Raw genomic sequence first — 18,619 nt, 5'->3', positions numbered from 1 at the left:
CGACCGCCGCTGCGCCTGCGCGAGGAACGGCCGTCCCCCTTCCCCGCGCGACCCTGGGGCGGAGGGAGGATCTCGCGAGGCTTCAGCGGAGACTGGGCGCCAGGGGGCACGCACGCTGTTACCTGCTTTATTATAGGGTGTGATTGCCTGCAGCAAACAGGAAGGATGGGGTTTTTCCAGCCCCTAACCATGTTTTTGCGTTGTTTTCGAGGAAACAGGTTGTTTTTAGCTTGGTAACTGAAGTGCTGGGGGAATGGAAGGAGCCTTCGATCAAAACCAAAAGGCTGCTTTGAGCCCCTGTGTCGACATGGGAGATGAGCAGCTGTGCAGGAGTGAAAACGGGGGTTATTTTAATGAGGATGTTTCCCTGTGGGGGACATGTGGGAGCTTCCAAGAGACTAAAACCCCAGGAAATGTTATATCACTGCTTAAACCCACAGCCATGAACCACACGAGAGCGACCCTCCATCTCCCTTTGCCTGGTGAGAGGCACAATGCTTCCCATGCTGATAGAGGATGTGAGATCAAAAGTTCCATCTCCTGCCATGGATAGGAAGGATTTTACCCTTTAAGTAACAGAAGATTTCCTCCGTTCCCTGCACATCAAGTTAGAATTCATGTGAGTCTCTACAAGCAGCCAGTAGGGTAAAAACCGGAGTCCAGGCGCAGCTACACGGGTGGGCTCTGGATGCCACAATGGGGTCAAGAGATTTATGTTGCTGCTGGCCAAAGCGGGGACCCATGGCTAGCCATGGAAACTGAGGGCTGGTTGTCTCACTGCATTTAGACTGCCCTAGCTGAAGCTGTGGTTCAACCTAGTTCATGTGTGGGTGGTTCCTCCACATTTAACCTTCAGAATCAGCTGAAAGTTAGCGCTGAATTCCTGGGTAATTGCTGACTTCCAGAGAAAACACAGGGGTAGAACAGCCTGTGTCTTCCTCAGGAATTACTGTGTTCTGTTTTAGTAACCTCTATCCCCATAGCAGTTGCATTATTTAATTATTTGGCACGCCTACGTTATGTCAGTAGTGGATTACTAGAGATTACTTCTGTCATTGATGCGTTGTTTTGAAATGGAAAGCCTAATAAACACATACGCTGCTGGTCTCCTGACTCTCTTCTTGTTCGATGCTAGATAAAACATCTTCATTTTCTCAGAGGTAGAGGGTAACGTGTGACAAGTAGAAAACTGTTGAGGCAGTGTCATTTGGGGCATCCGTAAACAGCACTTTAGAACGGATGGCAGAGAGGTTAAGCCATTATTAACACACTCCAGCAGCAAGCACAGCTATAATGCAGGGAGTTCAGTGTACCATGTTAAATATGGCTGAAGTCTCTGAACGGAGTCATTACTCAACATCTTCTACAGCGTTCCACTTGGAGAAATTGGCGGTGGATCCAATTCTTGGATACAATCCTATGTTAGCAAAAATGCAGAACACACACACACATCCTGAAAGCAGCATACATAAAACATTTAGAGAACGTCCCTGTTTACAGCTCTATAGGACTTTTCCAGGTAGCCCCAAAGGTCTCTTAGCAATCATCAGGATGGCACTCTTAATGGTATCATGCCCTTTCTTCCTGCTTCTATATGACTTCTATTGTTTTTAGCCCTTCGCACTGCATGGTTTCACTTAGATCTTTTCTGGGAGGAGCAGGCACATGTGCCAGTATGTGATGGGAGGCTCCAATTCTTTCACTTTGTAATGGCTTTGTACAGCTGACTAAATAGAAGGCAGTATGACAACTTTAGCATCACTCATTACAACACAACAAATAAAGTTCTCTGCAGACAAAGCACTGAGGTAGGAAATAACAAGTGGGGGTAATGTAAGAGAAAATAATGGACAAGGGGAAGCATAACTAGGAGCTAACAACAAAAAATATATTGAAGAATGTGTACCAAGGTATCTGGAAGTTGTAGCAAGGTGCCCAGAAAACACAGAAACCTATCACATAATAAAGTTTTGAGCAGGATCAGCGTATAATGGTAACCTTCCTTGGAAATCAGTCATGTATAAATGAGTGCCATGTTGTGCAGGGGTGGCAAGCTACTGTCCACAATTCCAGCTGCACTGAGGCTGCATTGATGAGAGAACAGAGAATTGCTGCATCTACTGGAGAGGAAGGAGGCACAAAGAGGTTCCTAAGTTATGAATTCCCATCTTTCTAAAACTAAACTTCCTAACCCTGAGCCTATTCCTGTGGCATCTTAAGCAACCTCACCTCAGCAATGCTGAATATTTGGGCATTGATTCTGACAGCTATTCTGCAGGTAACGTGTATGCACACCAGTGTGGATTCTTGTGTGCACATGGCTTTGTCCCTCATGAGCCAGAACTTGGCACATACTGGCCTGTAATATACTCTTGTAATACCCTCTTGGCTGCATCCCAAAAGGAAGGATGGAGTGACACTCAGACCATAACGGGATTGCGCAGTAGGGGAGAATGACCTGCCTTCTACCAAGCAGGGTAAGCAGTGCCCTTTGGCATGTGTGAAGGTGTGTACTGACACAATCCCAGAGCCCCATCAGTCTGCCTCTCTGTACAACATCATCATGAACTGGCTGGAATGAAATAAGCCTTTCCCTGAAGGACAGAATGCTCCAGACAACCAAGGGATGTGCCTGGAAACCCTTTACTGGTATGTACCTCTTATTTAGTTTGCTTTGTTCCCTGCAGTGTGCCTTTCAAAGTGAAGAGACATCAGTGACTTAAGGCTACAAATCTGCTTAGAGGAGGGGAAGGAGGTTAGTGGAGACAGGAGGGCTTCTGAATGAGCAGTGTAAATTGCAAATTGTTCTCTCCAATCAGACACCTTCCTTCAGAAACCTCAGACAAAAAAAACCCTAGTCGAACATAAAACCATGCTTGGCACCTAGGACTTGGTGATGCAGAGCTGACAAGGCCACTTTTATTTAGCTGGAGAGGAAATGTGAGAGGTAGTGCTATGTGCAAGTTAAACCCTTTGATCCTGACATCAATCTCTTAATTAGGAAGCTGTCAGGAAGAGGCAGTTTTGTTAACTCATGCCTATCCGGGCAGACCCATTGCTCTGAACAACAGCAGGATTAAAGTCACCAGGGATTATCAAATTTTCATTAGTTGTCTTTCTCAGTGCATTATCCATCAGCACAGACCACAGGACAAATTACCCCTAATTACAGCTACAAATGTGTCTGTGCCCTGCACAGTCCCTCACCAAACCTTGTCTTCAGTGGTAAACTGCTTTGCTGACTCCTGCAAGCTCCTGTTGTTCCTGTTAACACAACTCAGTGACTTCCCAAACCTAGGCTACCCCTCTTCCTTGACAGGCACTTCTGTAAAGAAGCCCTTAGCAAGCTGCCTCCTCATGTCTCATTAGGTACCTGTGCTTTACAAAGCATCTATGCTGCTCCTGCTTGGAATATCAAGCCTCTACTCCTTCAGCTGATGTTTTCTGGCTCTTGAGTATGTCTAGACTTAACTGTGGAAATCCATCTCCCTTCAAATACGTTATTTCAGCCATACGACGAGTTGTGCTTTTCTTTCAGACTACTTTGAGTTCTGAATGTTTCCATCTCATACAATTCATGTATGTACTAGGACAGGAATACTGTACTTCTCTCTGAAATAGAACCCCCACAACACCTTGGTCATAAGTGCTAAAATGTCCGTATTTTCAAAATGAGATTTTCTACCCCAAAACACGCTCCATTTGGAACTTCAGCATGTCTGTTTCACCTGCTGAAGAAACATGCATAGCCCTTTTTTCCCTGCAGTCTCATTACACAAAAAACTCTGGGTTTAGATATCTGCCTTGATAATATAAAAGTGTGCACTTTGATTTATTTGCCAGTATTTGACCTTCATCTAATAAGATCAGTACGTGAAACTTTGTTAATCCCACACAACATACAGACTTCTAAAAACTCTTGTATCAGAAACAAGTTTGCTAAAGAATTACTTTGAGGCAAAACCCTTGAGTAAGAATGATTTGCACAGATAGAAACATTAAGAAAGCTCTGTTCTCTGCCTTGTGATTTTTTGCCTCCCTCTGAAAGTCTCCAAGCCCTGAAGGGCCTATGCTGTATTTCTGCATCTGTATCCTCACTTCTGCTGTAAAACTTAACAAAACCCTCAGGTAAGGAGGCTAATATTAAAACACATCTATGTAATGTGGGTAAACACGCATTACCCCCAGCTATTAATTGCCATGACTTACCTCTGATTCGGATGTGGAACCGCAGCAGGAGGCCCAGGAATCTGTCTCCTACATGGAGGCTTTTTGTTGTCTTTGTCATCATACAGCTACAGCAGCTACACTGAACCTAGTAAACGAGAAAACAAGAGTTAAGGTATGAAGCAGACTAGCACGTGTTCACAATTGTTGCACGTTTTCATTTGCATGTTGACTAAAGGGCATACAGAGTAGTGCAGAGTGAGGCAAGCCGCCTATTGCGTGCAGTGCCCTGGAGGAAGGTTATACTGTGACTTAAGGTAGATGGAAAAGATCCACTCCTTGTAGTCTGGGCTCACTGTTAGGAGTGCCTGACTCCTGGGTCCTTGCTCTGGCCAGAGAAACCCTGTATCTGCCTCTACAGATATGCTACACTTCTGTTTCTTTCCTATACATCACATGCAGTTCTGGAATTTAGTAGGATATGTGAGGACACAGGATTACTGAGAGTACAGGTGAAGTAACCAGAAAGAGGGAAGCTTTTTGTCGTCCCATCCTAAGTTGGAAAGAGAGAAGTGGTCAGATAGGGTGTTAACACGCACCTAGATGCGGGAACGGAGGGACTAAGTGTTTGTTGGGAGATAAATTAATGACAACAAATCCAGGAAGTTTATATGTGTGTGTATATATCAATTTGAGTGTCATGAGTTCATTTTGTTTGAGGTCTACGTACTGTGAAACACAGAACACCCTGTACATACACTGATGGGCATTTTCTTGCAGAAAGAGCTGTGCAGAACCAAGGGGAGAGATGAGAGACGAGGGCCTGATTTTCCTCTTATCTAACAGGGTGGCTCCGAGAGAACCTGAGGGAAGTCAGTGGTGTTGGAGCAGCGTAAACCAGATGCTAAAGGGTTTTCTTCTGGAAGTGCTTTCCAGAAGTCTGAAAGAATTCAGGCACAGTGGAGAGACTGAAGTTTAAGGTTCACTCAGGCAAGAATCGGCCTCCCTACTTACTGGAATGCCTGACTTGGAAATGACGTATGCTGAACTGGGAGCAAAGTCCTGTAATAAATAACCATGGTTCAGTCATTTCCTCCCTTGTGTGGCAGAGAACTGGTAGTTGGCGAGGGATCCCTTAATGGCACCAGTACCAGTTTCACCTTCCTTTTCCTTCGTACGCTGGTGCTTATGAAAAACAGAGAACTAAGCTGCAGAAAGCAGACAGTGAAGATTTCTTCTGGAGAGGTAATTTCCCATCCTGTGGGGTGCAATTTAGTTTACAGGGCTGCATTGCTTTGGAAAGAAAAGCAACAGAGAGAGCCAGGCGTTGTCCGAAAGCGGCCATTCAAGCAGGTTGGGGGGTGGCCACTTATGGCTTAACTGGGAATAAGCATTTTAAATGTTGAAACTGTGTATCCTGGGACTGTGTGGGATCTCCTCCATACATGTCCATTCTTGGCTACTATCAGAGACTGGCTCTGGAGCTAGTTATGCCTTTGATGCCACACAATATGGCTGTGCTTCGTGTCTGCATGTACCACTCCATCTTTGTTCTGGGTGACATTTCTGCTCTGTTCCTGTATTCTGGTTTCTGGCACAGGTGGAAAAGTATCTATCAGTTGTGAGTCACTGAGGCTGACCACTGTCATCTTTGGCCTATTTTTGCTAAGTACCATGCTTCTGTACCACCCTACATCACTCATAGTAACAGGGCATCGCATTGTTGAAGTTAATATGCAGATCTGGTTCCTGAGTCCTGAATAAGAACATGAGGGTGTCACCGTAAGGATAGCTGCTTATCAAAGACAAAAGTTCCTTCTTGACACAGTGTTAAAAAGAGAAAACAACAGAAAAAACCCAAGCAGCCAGAAAGAACACATCCGCGTTGCTTTGATAAATATTGGTAGGTGATGTGCTTGAGAATTGTCTTAATTACAGATGAGCTCTGGATGTTGACTTAGTCTCACAAGGAAAATCAATTCTTACTGTAGTCAGCAGGTGTTGTGCTGGGGTCACAGCCTTTGCAGGTTCTCTGTGTGCCAGCTTTGGTTATTAAGGGTGACATTTCACTTCTTCTCTTGCAATTGGGTCACCCATGTGAAAATTACATTTGAAGTTCCTGCTTTAAAATGTGTGTCAGCATTGGACTTCTACACCAGCAGTCTGTCATCTCTAGAAGCTTCTATGTATTTTTCACTTTGGGATCACAATGCATTTTATCATTTTGATCATTTGTCATTTTCAGCATTCTCTTATGATAACTTTAAAGTGGTAAGTCATTCTGGGCTTGTTTAGAAACCCTGTTCAATCCATGCTACTGTATAGCCCTTTATAGCCACAAAAAGGGCACAAAGATCACGTAGCTTGTCAAGCACTTCCTACTTTCAGTTTTGCTACCCTAATAGCCCTCCTTACGGTTAAGACACTGGTATAACCCACAACAAGTGGCAGGATCTTGTATACAGGAGTATATTTGCTCCTTCTATTCAGTCTGAAGAAAAGCTTGGTTATGCACCAATCAATTTTAAATAAAACCATGGTTTATGGAAACATTACCTTTGTAAATAACGAAGGTATTTACTAATAGGTATTACGAAGACCTTACGAAGACCTTCGAAAGTAAGTGATAAAACAAGCCCTAATTCTCTCACTGAGATGTTTTAACATTGAAAGCTGTTAAAACAAGAGGGAAAAACCAATACTAACCCTGAACTGCACCTTGATTTTTTAATGATAATCTTCATTTTTCAAGAGCATGGGTTTCCAAAAAAGAAAGTGGCAACTTGAAACACTTCTGACAACTTAGTTGCAAAGTTCTAAACCTCAGAAACTCCTATAACTCCACCATAAAATGAAGAGAAATCATCAAATTATTTATATTATTCAATCCGAAAAGTAATGAAATCTGAGTATCTCTCAAAATGTATACCATGCATATTACACAGAATTGTAAATAGCTACCAAACATTTCCAACCTAAGATTTTAAACCTTGATACATGATAGAAGAAGTCTTAAGGACATCATTGAAATTACTGATGATTATTATTGGGAACTACCCAGTACGAAAATGTGTGCAGTGACCTCTTCAAGGTTGAAAGCATCTCCAGTGCTGCAGGTTCTTCCCTTTGTGTAGACCATTTCATTGTTTCTGCATTGGGTGTAGTTTATGATGATCTCTTCTGCTTTAACAAAATCTATACACATAATTATTTTAAGGCATTTTGCTATTATTATTTACAAGGAGACATCTCAAGGAAACCCCAACTGTCTGTTCTAATCCAAACCTGAGCCCTTTTCTGGCATAATGTTATGTTCTTCTTGGCACTGCAGGTTACGTACAGTGAGCTGAAACATAATGGTGGTTTTCAGAAAGGTAAGTCCTATTCTTTGCTGTGATTTACTAATTAGCCTGAGGCCCACAGAGAAGAAAATCATGGTTCAACTCATATATAAAATAACCCAGTATCAAAGAGGTATCAAATAATATCAATCAAGACTAGAGCTGAAGAGGTGTCTTGCCTAGCCTGGCTGTATTCATGCTGAGCTGGTGACCTCTGTCACAAGGTGTGGCACTGAAAGTGCACACACCTTGGAGTTTTATTCAACGCCAAGCGAGAGCTGTTAGTCTGTACTATTCCTTGTGGCATAACAGTTCTTCTTCTTGTGCAGTGTTTATAGATGCTTTACACTAGAGTTGTTTGGTTTTAAATGTAAGCCCATAAAGTATTTTGAGAGGAAAAAGAAATATTATTTCAGTAAAACCCTTGAAACTTTGACAGTAAATGCTACAGTAGGTAACTGAAGTTGTATACAAGACGACACTCAGCTAGAAAGCCACTTCATACCTATTGAAGATCAGCTTTGTTCAGTTGTCATTCCAGGCATTACAGTAAAGCTCTCTGTTTGAAGATGTATTAGTGCCTGGAGCAAGAAGAGGTACTCCTGGGGGCTTGGAGTTGAGGCGTATAACAGGGACAATAGTGCAGCAACACAAAGGTGCTGCTTATTCCTAGGAAAGGGCAGCAGTAGCTCACACCTTCCTCAGGGACAGCAGGGCAGTTACTGGTAGCTTGCTCTGTAGAGAGGCAGGATGTTGCCTCTACGAATGTGAAGAGAGGAGAGGGGCTGAATAAAGAATGTGTTGGGTTTTTTCCAAAGAAAGATCATGGAAGCACCCACATTTGTAAGGGATTTCAGCTGTATCTAAAAACTCTTGCAACAGAGCCCTCTACATTTTCAGGCACCTAGTCTGTACATGTTTGTTTTTCCTGATAATGTCTATGTTTCCAAGCATCCCTTCTGAAAGAACACCATAGCTAATATGAGGCTGCCAAGACACTTCAGCAGCATTCACTGTGCCTCCTGCCAACCTCTGGGAGGTACTGGAGCTGAGTACCTGCTGTCCTTGTAAAATGTGTTGCCTCATTTCCTCTTGTGAGACAGCTGGGTTTGGTTTGATGACTTCTCCAAAGTCATGTTCCAGGTCAGCTATGGAGCTGGGAGTAGAACTCAGAGGTCCCAGACTGCACTGCCTGGGAGCAGCAAGAACTTACTCACTTAAACACTGCTAAAGGAATCAAAGCACTAAAAAATCAAGACCAAGAGCCTGTGAGCTATATGGCATCAAGTAGATCACTGTGTTGATGATTGCTTTTCTTCTCACCAGGGTGATCATGTGTGGCTGGACACTCAACCGAGCAGTGAATTCAATGTCCCTATCGGGGCAGTTGTGAAGGACTCTGACTCAGGACGGATTTTGCTGGAGGATGATGAAGGCAAGGTGAGCTACTCTGTAAATTTCTGTAAAAGATGAACATTTAAAACATGAAATTCTTTGAGTATGTTTATTATAAATTTAGTATAACTGTACTAAAACTTTAAATGTACAAAGTACTTTGCAAGTACAAAGTACAGAAAAATGGCCATATTTCCATCTAGCCAAACGATCTGACTTTGGGAAAGTCTGGTAGGATGTACTGAAAGAAAGGATATAAAATTAGGGCAAGCATAGGGTGATACCCTAGTATCCCCAGGTCCCAGTACTGTGATGATTTAGAGCTTCCTGAGCTAGAGGTTATATCTATGTAGTTATAAAAAAAAAATGGACAGGCTCCATTTGGGTGAAAGAACACCTACTCTTAGGTGAAAGAACGACTCTTAGGAGCTTTAGGTGAAATCGTGATCCCACTAAAGTCAGTTGGGGTTTCGTCTGCCTACCTCTTGCAATGTTGTGGCTCTAATGACCTGATAGAGCTGCACCCTGAGCAGTGCGAAATGTGGTGATGTCCAGAGCCCACTTGAACGGCTTCATCCAGTGAATGTACCAGTCATGTGGTCCTGGACAGCAGCAGCTGTTTTTCAGATTATTGTTTGGCCATGGATTATACTGAAGCTTTATGGTTCTCCTTTGTTTGCTTCTGAGCAACAGCATAACGCATTAAAGCACGTGTCTTGCCTTGTTCAGGAACACTGGATCACGGCTCGGAACATGCACATGGTGCGCCTTATGCACCCCTCCTCTGTCCAGGGGGTGGAAGACATGATCCGCCTTGGGGACCTCCATGAAGCAGGCATAGTGCACAACCTCCTCATCCGCCACCAGGAACACAAAATCTATGTGAGTGCCAAGGCCACCAGGCAGAGTACTTTCAGGAACAGCCTCTGCTACACATTTACCTGAGCAGCCTGTAAGCCTTTCATACATGGGGCCCTCTGCTTCCTTTACAGATAGAGGGTGCCAAGGAGACACAACATAGTTTTTGTCTTATTTCATTCAAGAACTTTGGCTGGGAAGAAGAGAGCTAATAGCAGTCTCTGAAATCACACATATGTGTAGGTAGTGGCGCTGCTTACTTTCTCGTAGAGTGATCATTTTCACCAGTGACTGATAGCTAAATCCAGCCCATGTTATGCCTTATTGCTGCTATTAACCTCAGCTGTGACTCAGGATCAATCTCAGTAGTACACAGTGACATGATTTGGATGTCCTCCAGTCCAAGTCAATGTTCACTTGATTCTGATGTAATAAAATAGATAAAGAATAAATCTGGATATTTAGGATCCCTGGTTTCATTTGTTGTCCATGACGGGTTTTATCTGTGACTGAGCAATTTGGCATTTTTAGTTTCTTTGTTCCTTTGTTCCCTGTTTCTAATATGATAATAATATTCAGGTTTTTCCATGCTTTGCTTCCGATGCTGTTGTTTATAAATGTTACTAAATGACTGTACGAATGATGCAAACCATAACTTTGCCCATTAGCGAAGTTCAGCTACCTCTGCACTAGAACACAAAAGCAGCTTAACAAAACACTACAAAACAGCTTATGATAACCCACAAAAAATCCCAGGTCAAACCGAACTTTATCATGCTTTAGCTTGAGACAGTAAACTAAGCTGTGATTTGGCAAGGAGATTATAGGTAGGATTCTTTCTTTTACGAAAACTTCCATATTCTGGGATATTTAAAGGCAGTTTATACTGAGGAATCAGGTTCTCAGCTTCACCTAAGTGCTGCTATGGATCTCCTAGGATTCCCTTCTGCCTCTGTTTAGACTTATACTGCAAGTGGCTTTGGTTGTATTCTTATTTGCAGGTTTGCTGCCGAAGGTAAAACTCATAACTGTTTTCCAGACCTACACAGGATCCATCTTGGTAGCAGTGAATCCATACCAGCTTCTGCCGCTCTACACAGTCGACCAGATCAGACTGTACTGTAACAAGAGGATTGGAGAGCTACCACCTCATGTCTTTGCCATTGCAGACAACTGTTACTTCAATATGAAGAGGAATAAGAGAGACCAGTGCTGTGTCATCAGGTGACTGGACTTAGAGAGGATGAGTAGCAGAAACCAAGTCTGACATGTTCAGGGGGCATCTTTGTGGACGTAGGAGACCTTCTAAAGGGAAGGGCACAGATAGGACTAGAGACAACAGGAAGGAAATGCTTTCTCCCCTTCATTTTCAGTTAGGGCTGCAGAAGGTAGAACACAAGCAAGGGATTTCTGAAGTCCATTGTTTTCCCTCAGAATTTTTGAATGTGTATATACATTCTGCACATGGTCACTACATATGGAAACATAAAATACGAGCCTGTGTGATGTCAGGCTATCTTTCACCTTGGGGACATGATGCTTGTGTCACATGTGTTTTCTGAGAACAGAGATTTCCTGCAGAGAAACAACCTCTGCTAACCTGAAGATAGAGCAAAACTTTCTTCATTCTGTGAAGACAAAACACGTATCCACTTTCTGTTAACCATCAGTGTGAAGAACCAGATAATCTCGTTGTAATAATACCTGATTATAGCTGAGGCAACTCAGTTGATGTGCTAAAACCAGTGCTGAAAATCTGGCAATGCCTTAAAGGTGAAAAGCAAGTGGTCATTTAATTTGCACTGGTACGGAATGTCCTCTGTGGATTTGCTTGGTTTTAATTAATGGGAGAATTTAGTCCTCAGCCCAAGTTTAAAAAACACCTTAAATTTTAGCAGATAAGATAATGAAAGACTAAATTCTCCAGCCTTCCATGAAAGACACTGATCTGCCCTTAACAGGGTAAATCTAAGTAAGCTTTATTTTACTTTCAATTTGGTCTGCCATTTTGCCACCCTAGCCAAAAGAAGAAAGGGAACCTTCAATGATTTTGTTTCTTACTGCAGTGGAGAATCTGGAGCTGGGAAGACTGAAAGCACAAAGCTAATACTGCAGTTTTTGGCAGCGATCAGTGGCCAGCATTCCTGGATAGAGCAGCAAGTCCTAGAGGCCAACCCCATTCTGGAAGGTATGCTCTTTAGCCAACATGCCTGACTTACCACCTTTACCTCAGGATTTTGTATCAGGATAAAAAAAATCAGAAACAGATCTTTAAACAGATGCTAAAATCCTGAAACACTGGTGATGCATGGTAGAAGTTCTCTATACTCTTCTGCCATGTCCTCATGAAGTCCACAGCAGCTCCCACGAGGTAAGCTGGAACTGCTGGGAGCAGAAGGGTCCCTGGGAATGCAGAGCCCAAGGTAAAGACCCCTGGTTTAGCATTTACACTAGATAGCAGTGGCAAAGTGACTGGCCAAGCATGGATGTATCTATAGGAGAAGCTCCTGACACACATATCTTTCTCTGTAGAAGGATCAAATAAGTTCCCAGGACGTCCTTCTGGAGGTCTTTAGACCTGCCCTGCTCTCTTGGCTGGCTGCGTTTGGAGCATTTGAATATGTCTTTTAGAACACTGTTATCTGGATGCACAGTATGCCTGCTTCTCTCTTTAGAAGGCAGCCTGAGACCAGATATTCTGCAGTGCTTGTCAGCACTGTCATTTCAAACACAAATGTGTAAAATGCTAGCAGAAAAAAGTAGGGCATAAAAAATAGACTTGATGTGCATTAACTGCAGTAATCCAGATACTATCTCTGTCCCCTGCCCATCAGCTTTTGGAAATGCCAAGACAATTCGAAATGACAATTCAAGCCGCTTTGGGAAATACATTGATATTCACTTCAACCAAAATGGTGTGATAGAAGGAGCCCGGATAGAACAGTTCCTTCTGGAGAAGTCCAGGGTTTGCCGGCAGGTAAGGGTTAGGGCAGGTGTACATTCTGCCTGCTCATTTCAAGCTTACACTGACAAGGCTGACCATTGGCCTATTTCTTTCTCTTAGGCTCCAGAGGAGAGAAATTACCACATCTTCTACTGCATGCTAATGGGGATGAATACAGAGCAAAAAAAGATGCTAAATCTGGGCACTGCTTCAGAGTACACTTATCTCACTATGGTAATAGTCTCTGCTTTCTTCTCCTTATCTCTCAGCCATTTTCTTCTCCCAGAGCTGCAGATGGGTATTTACCGAGCATGAACAGTCCTTTCCTCTAAGTACCAGAAGCAGTAATGCTAAAAGTGTGAGCCTCTGTTTCAGAGATCTAATTTAATGCCCACCAGCGAGAGACAGCTTGTGGCAGTTCAAAGGCTACTATCAAAGTCAGACTTATGAAACATAAAGGGCATCTTAAAGCAGGTGTGGAATATTCCCCACTTTCACAGGCAAGATGAATGCAAGGGATCTTATGCCAGGAAGAATACTAGTAGGTATGTATACCTTAGGGGAAAATGATCAAGCAGAATCAGTGCCAAGAATCCTAGTCCTTATACCTTATAAATCTTACACACATAATGCAGGAAGCTTGCATTCATTAGCTGATGCTAATGTCCCTGTGTCTGGGTTTATGTTGCCATAGTGGCAGCAGTGGGATGTTCATAGGTGAGAGTTTTTAAAACAGCTAATTGGTTTAGAGCATGAAAGCCATGGTGCAAATGCTGTTCTTTAGCATGTGCAGATACCTCATATTACCTACATCAGCTGGTTTGGTTTGACCTGTTCTACAGCCATGAAAAAAAATGGGGCTGAGTCCTGCCTTTTCTGAAGTTAATGGAAGGTAGGCATCTAGTTTGAGAGGAAATAAATTAAAATAGGACTATGAAGCTGTTTCTGTAGTCTCAAAAGCAAACCCATTGAAGTTGCTGGAAATTTTTATACAAACGCATTTTCAAAATAGCAGTGATCTTGCAGCAAGAGCTGATGATTGCAATTCACACATTAGCCATTCCATTAAAAGATCTGAAGTTTCCTCATCAGTATTATACAGAGACAGGAGGATTAGATTAAAGGAGAACATATCTGTGCTTTTGCATGCTGTAAACTTTTTTTGCATGCTGTAAACTGAAATGTCTAGGAATACCTCACTTTTGTAATCATCACAATATACTGTCAGAAATAGTAGGGATAAAAAAAGGCATTTTCCCCATCTCCCTCAGGGCTGAAAATAGTTTCTCTCAGAAGCAGCATCCTAGGACCCACTTTGCAAGCCTTGTTGAAGGTTCTATTGATGATGCTTTAGATGCTTCCATCTGCCTTCCACTAGAACCTAACATCCTAATTTTGAGATTTGCCTTCTAGTACTGTTCCAATCCTACTTGCTTTGATTTGGAATTATGGCTCTTAATTGTCCACTGACAAGGCAGAAAAGGAAACTGAAGAGACATGGCCATGCAAGTGTATGTGACCTTATTGAAGTTTCCTTCTTTACTCCAGAGCATACAGAAAAGCATACAGAATATCTACATAGGTTTTTATCTTGCATCCTGTGGAAAGTGGCTCACAGCGTATCCACATTGTGTACAAGGGTTTGTCAGCCTGCAGGTCCTTTCTCCCTTGTATGGGTGCCAGGAGAATTTTCCTTACCTGTAGGTGTGGTGTCTTGCAGGGCAACTGCACATTCTGTGACGGCCGGAATGATGCAAAGGATTATGCCCACATCCGCTCGGCTATGAAGATCCTCACGTTCTCAGATTCTGAGCACTGGGACATCAGCAAGCTGTTGGCTGCAATCCTGCACCTAGGAAATGTAGAGTTCGAAGGTAAACTCACCACTGTCTGTGCTTGGTCCTTCTATGGTAAAAAGGCTGAACAGTGCTGCCTTCTTTCATTTGTACAGATTAGGTTACGTGTTATCGTGGTTTAAACCCAGACAGTAACTCAGAACCACGCAGCTGCTCGCTCGCTCACCCCTGCTCTGGGCAGGATGGAGAGGAGAATTGAAAGCATGTAAACCCCATGGGCTAGGAGCAGTCCAATAATTAAAGTACAATATAAAACTACTACAACTATTACTAATAATAATGAAAAGGGAAGTAACAAGAGGAAAGAATATAAAACTAAAAAGGGAAGGGGAAAAAACCCAACAATAAACACAAATGGTGCACAATACAATTGCTCACCACCCTCCAACCGATGCCCAGCCTGCCCCAAGCAGCGGTCTGGGCCTTTGAGGTGACTCCCCCAGTTTCTGTACTGGGCATGATGTGCTGTGGTATGGAATACCCCTTTGGCTAGTTTGGGTCAGATGTCCTGTCTGAAGGTGTCCTCCTCACTGGCAGAGCATGAGACTGAAGTCCTTGATTGGAGTAAGCATTACCTAGCAACAACTAAAAACATTGGTGTGTTACCAGCACTGTTCTCAGGCTAAAGCCCAAACACAGCACTGCACCAGCTACTAGGAAGGAGAAAAATAACTGTTAGAGCTGAACTCAGGACACATGTGCTGCTTTTCCCTGGGTGAACAGGTGAACAGGGTTGGAAGGGCAGGCAGATAAGCACAAGGAAGTTCTGATTTGTAACTCCACTGCCTAGTGTTTTGAAAGACGTCATCTTATTTTGTCATGTTATCAGGTTTCCATGGTTATAAACAGGCTCTTATCTATTCAATTCAGTTCAATTCAATTCTATTCAATTCAGTTTTCAAACTGAAACAACAGATAATATAGTGCCATGTTACATTTGCTGGTTGTTGTGCTACGCAAGCCAGAGGACACAGGAGCAGCTGAGAGATGTTTGCTGTGGAGATGACAGCAGTCATTCTGGCTAAGTCTGGTGGACACTCATCTGCATAAGCGTATTTCTAGTATGGCACAGGCACAATGTGAGACACCCACCAGCAGGATGCCAGAAGCTGTCACATTAAAGAAAAGGATGTCTTCTTACCCTGTGACACAGGGGGCCCAATACAGAGTAGCCAGCTGGATTCTTTGGAGTAATGCTGGTTGCTAAAATAAAGGATTTCCCTTATTCCTCTTCATTGTCTAAATTTCCCACAAGCCAGATACATGGAAAAAAAATATTTTCAGAAGTCAGATGCCACTTCCCTAGATCTCCAATACCTGCTATTTAAAATTAATAACCTCTCAGTTTTGCTGCTTTTTTGGTCTGCCTGATGTTCTGGAATTGTGAGGGCCCTACACATCCCAAGATACCTGCGTGAAATCAGGACCTCCCTTAGTAAAAGCATCAAACCTGGGAGTTTCAAAAGAGAACTTACTGCCTTGCAACATCCCCAGAGCTACAGGGTTGCAGCAATTCAGCCCAGAAAGCCAACCTTATCCTGGGCTGCATCAAGAGGAGCGTGACCAGCAGGTCGAAGGAGGTGATCCTGCCCCTCTACTCTGCTCTCATGAGACCTCACTTGGAGCATTGTGTGCAGTTCTGGTGTCCTCAATATAAAAAGGACATGGAACTGTTGGAACAAGTCCAGAGGAGGGCCACGAGGATGATCAGGGGACTGGAGCACCTCCCGTATGGAGACAGGCTGAGAAAGTTGGGGCTGCTCAGCCTGGAGAAGAGAAGGCTGCGTGGAGACCTCAGAGCAGCCTTCCAGTATCTGAAGGGGGCCTACAAGGATGCTGGGGAGGGACTCTTCATTAGGGACTGTAGTGACAGGACAAGGGGTAACGGGTTCAAACTTAAACAGGGGAAGTTTAGATTGGATATAAGGAAGAAATTCTTTACTGTAAGGGTGGTGAGGCACTGGAATGGGTTGGCCAGGGAGGTTGTGAATGCTCCATCCTTGGCGGTGTTCAAGACCAGGTTGGACAGAGCCTTGGGTGCCATGGTTTAGTGTGAGGTGTCCCTGCCCATGGCAGGGGGGTTGGAACTTGATGATCTTAAGGTCCTTTCCAACCCTAACTATTCTATGGTTCTATGATTCTAATTCATCTGCAATGACAGCACAGACCCTCACCATAGCAGAAATTATTCACCCTGAGTTTGACTGTTTCCTCATTATAGCGGCTGTGTACGACAACTTGGACTGCTCTGATGTGATGGATTCACCACACTTTTCAATCGCAACCAAACTGCTTGAGGTAATAGACTCTCATCTTCTCCTACTAGTTCTCTCCTTCACCCTTGTTCCCTGAGCATAGCAACACAGCAAAACTCTGTGGAGTATATATGGATGCACATACAATGGGTATGTCCCCTTCTTCCTGCTGATACTCAAGTGGTGCTTGTTGCAGATGTCTCTCTGAGCTAGGAGATGTTTAACTGGGACAGCAGACCACCGGTGAATGCTGCTGGGCAGGCAGTTTGTCATGGCCCTCTCCCTCCTGAGACAGGCTTTACTGGATCTCCTTTATCCACCTGGAATGACCAGGTTGCCATGACTGTTCCTCCAGGTGGACTCCAGTGAACTCCAGAACAGCCTCACAAACCTCTCCATCATTGTTCGAGGAGAAAGTGTGTCCAGGCCTCTAAACATTGTTCAAGCTGCAGATGGGAGGGATGCCTTTGTGAAGGTACTGGTGCTTAAATCTTCCCTGTTTAAAGCCCAGGGATGCTGTCAGAGCTGTGTCTTACTCCTTGAGGAGCCTTATGTGGCAAACATTCACCCAGAAGGCTCTGGTCCCTCACAGGTTTCAGGCATAGTTTGACAGCATTGTAGCAGCACAGTATCAAGCAGTAAGTTATGTCCAAAGACTGGAATGATGGGCTCTAATTCCTCCTTAATTTTTCTCTCAGGGTATATATGGACGTATTTTCCTGTGGATAGTGAACAAGATCAACTCAGCCATTTTCAACCCAACTTCTCAGAAGGCTAAAGACAGTCGTCACTCCATTGGGCTGCTGGACATTTTTGGGTTTGAAAACTTCAGCAACAACAGGTAAGAGGTTCTGGCTTCATTTCCACCGGAAAGCTGAAAAGCAGCTGATGTGAATGGAAAGAATGAAAAAGCCAGACACATGCTCAGGATTATAATCCTGATTCTCAGGAAAGCAATGAAATTTCCATCACTGAATTTTCACAATAATGATCATGCACTGGCTCTATTTTTCTTCAGTCTTGGTCATATTTCTGCCTCCTCCCACAACCATTTTGGTGTAGTCATTGCACATGCCTGTTCCAAAACCTCAGGAATTTTCTCAGAGGAAAAGGCTATGAGCAGGCAGCCGCTACGTGAGGATGTAGCATGTCCCCATGTCTCTATACTTTCTTGTTCCACTGAATTTTTACAATGTCTCTTGGGATGCATTTAGCATATAGTACAAAAGAGGCCATGTTGTGTTTCCCATTTCAGCTCGTGCTTCCATCTTGCTTAATGTTCTCCTGTCCCTTTTTTGGGGCTGCTTCATTTCTCTACTTTTAAGGACATGTTTACAAAATACTGAGTCAGTATACCCATTGTCCCATTGCTACCTGTCCTGCTGGTGGATTCAGTCCCAAAGCATCAGTTCTGTTTGTTCTTCTCCACGGCGGCAGCAATTCTCTCAGTTGTATTACCACGTCATCAGTTCTCCACAAACCATCAGCACATATTCTGCATTCTTTCTCAATCAGTTTCAACTGATGCATCTTGCTTGATTTCAACAAGATAATATTCCTCACTGACTTGTGGAACATGGTCAAGGATCTGTTCAGCTCATCTTAGGGTCATAGAATAGTTAGGGTTGGAAAGGACCTTAAGATCATCTAGTTCCAACCCCCCTGCCATCGGCAGGGACACCTCACACTAAACCATGCCAGCCAAGTCTTCTCTCCTATTATATTATGTTATTCCCAATGGCTGCAGTCCACATGTGGCCTCACTGTGGTGAGCACTGCACAAGCATATACAGTGTGCCACAG

General features: G+C 43.6%; 1 protein-coding gene across 1 annotated transcript in view; it reads left to right on the top strand.

Moving 5' to 3' along the window:
- Positions 1 to 7,523: 7,523 nt before the first annotated feature.
- The window catches only part of MYO7B (myosin VIIB), a gene marked incomplete at both ends in the record, with an annotated part of 47,433 nt that continues 36,337 nt past the window's right edge, over positions 7,524 to 18,619 (top strand). The window contains 11 exons of the mRNA XM_080623928.1: positions 7,524 to 7,541; positions 8,835 to 8,948; positions 9,633 to 9,785; positions 10,801 to 10,985; positions 11,828 to 11,949; positions 12,596 to 12,738; positions 12,826 to 12,939; positions 14,426 to 14,579; positions 16,783 to 16,859; positions 17,172 to 17,291; positions 17,515 to 17,657. Of these exons, the coding sequence (XP_080480054.1) occupies positions 7,524 to 7,541; positions 8,835 to 8,948; positions 9,633 to 9,785; positions 10,801 to 10,985; positions 11,828 to 11,949; positions 12,596 to 12,738; positions 12,826 to 12,939; positions 14,426 to 14,579; positions 16,783 to 16,859; positions 17,172 to 17,291; positions 17,515 to 17,657 (1,343 nt within the window). The remainder of the gene's footprint in view (positions 7,542 to 8,834; positions 8,949 to 9,632; positions 9,786 to 10,800; positions 10,986 to 11,827; positions 11,950 to 12,595; positions 12,739 to 12,825; positions 12,940 to 14,425; positions 14,580 to 16,782; positions 16,860 to 17,171; positions 17,292 to 17,514; positions 17,658 to 18,619) is intronic.

The sequence above is a fragment of the Psittacula echo genome, assembly GCF_963264785.1.
Source record: "Psittacula echo genome assembly, chromosome: 7".
Lineage (NCBI taxonomy): Eukaryota > Metazoa > Chordata > Aves > Psittaciformes > Psittacidae > Psittacula > Psittacula echo.
Note: the sequence above shows the minus strand (reverse complement) of the source record. Positions and strands in the feature narration are given on the sequence as shown.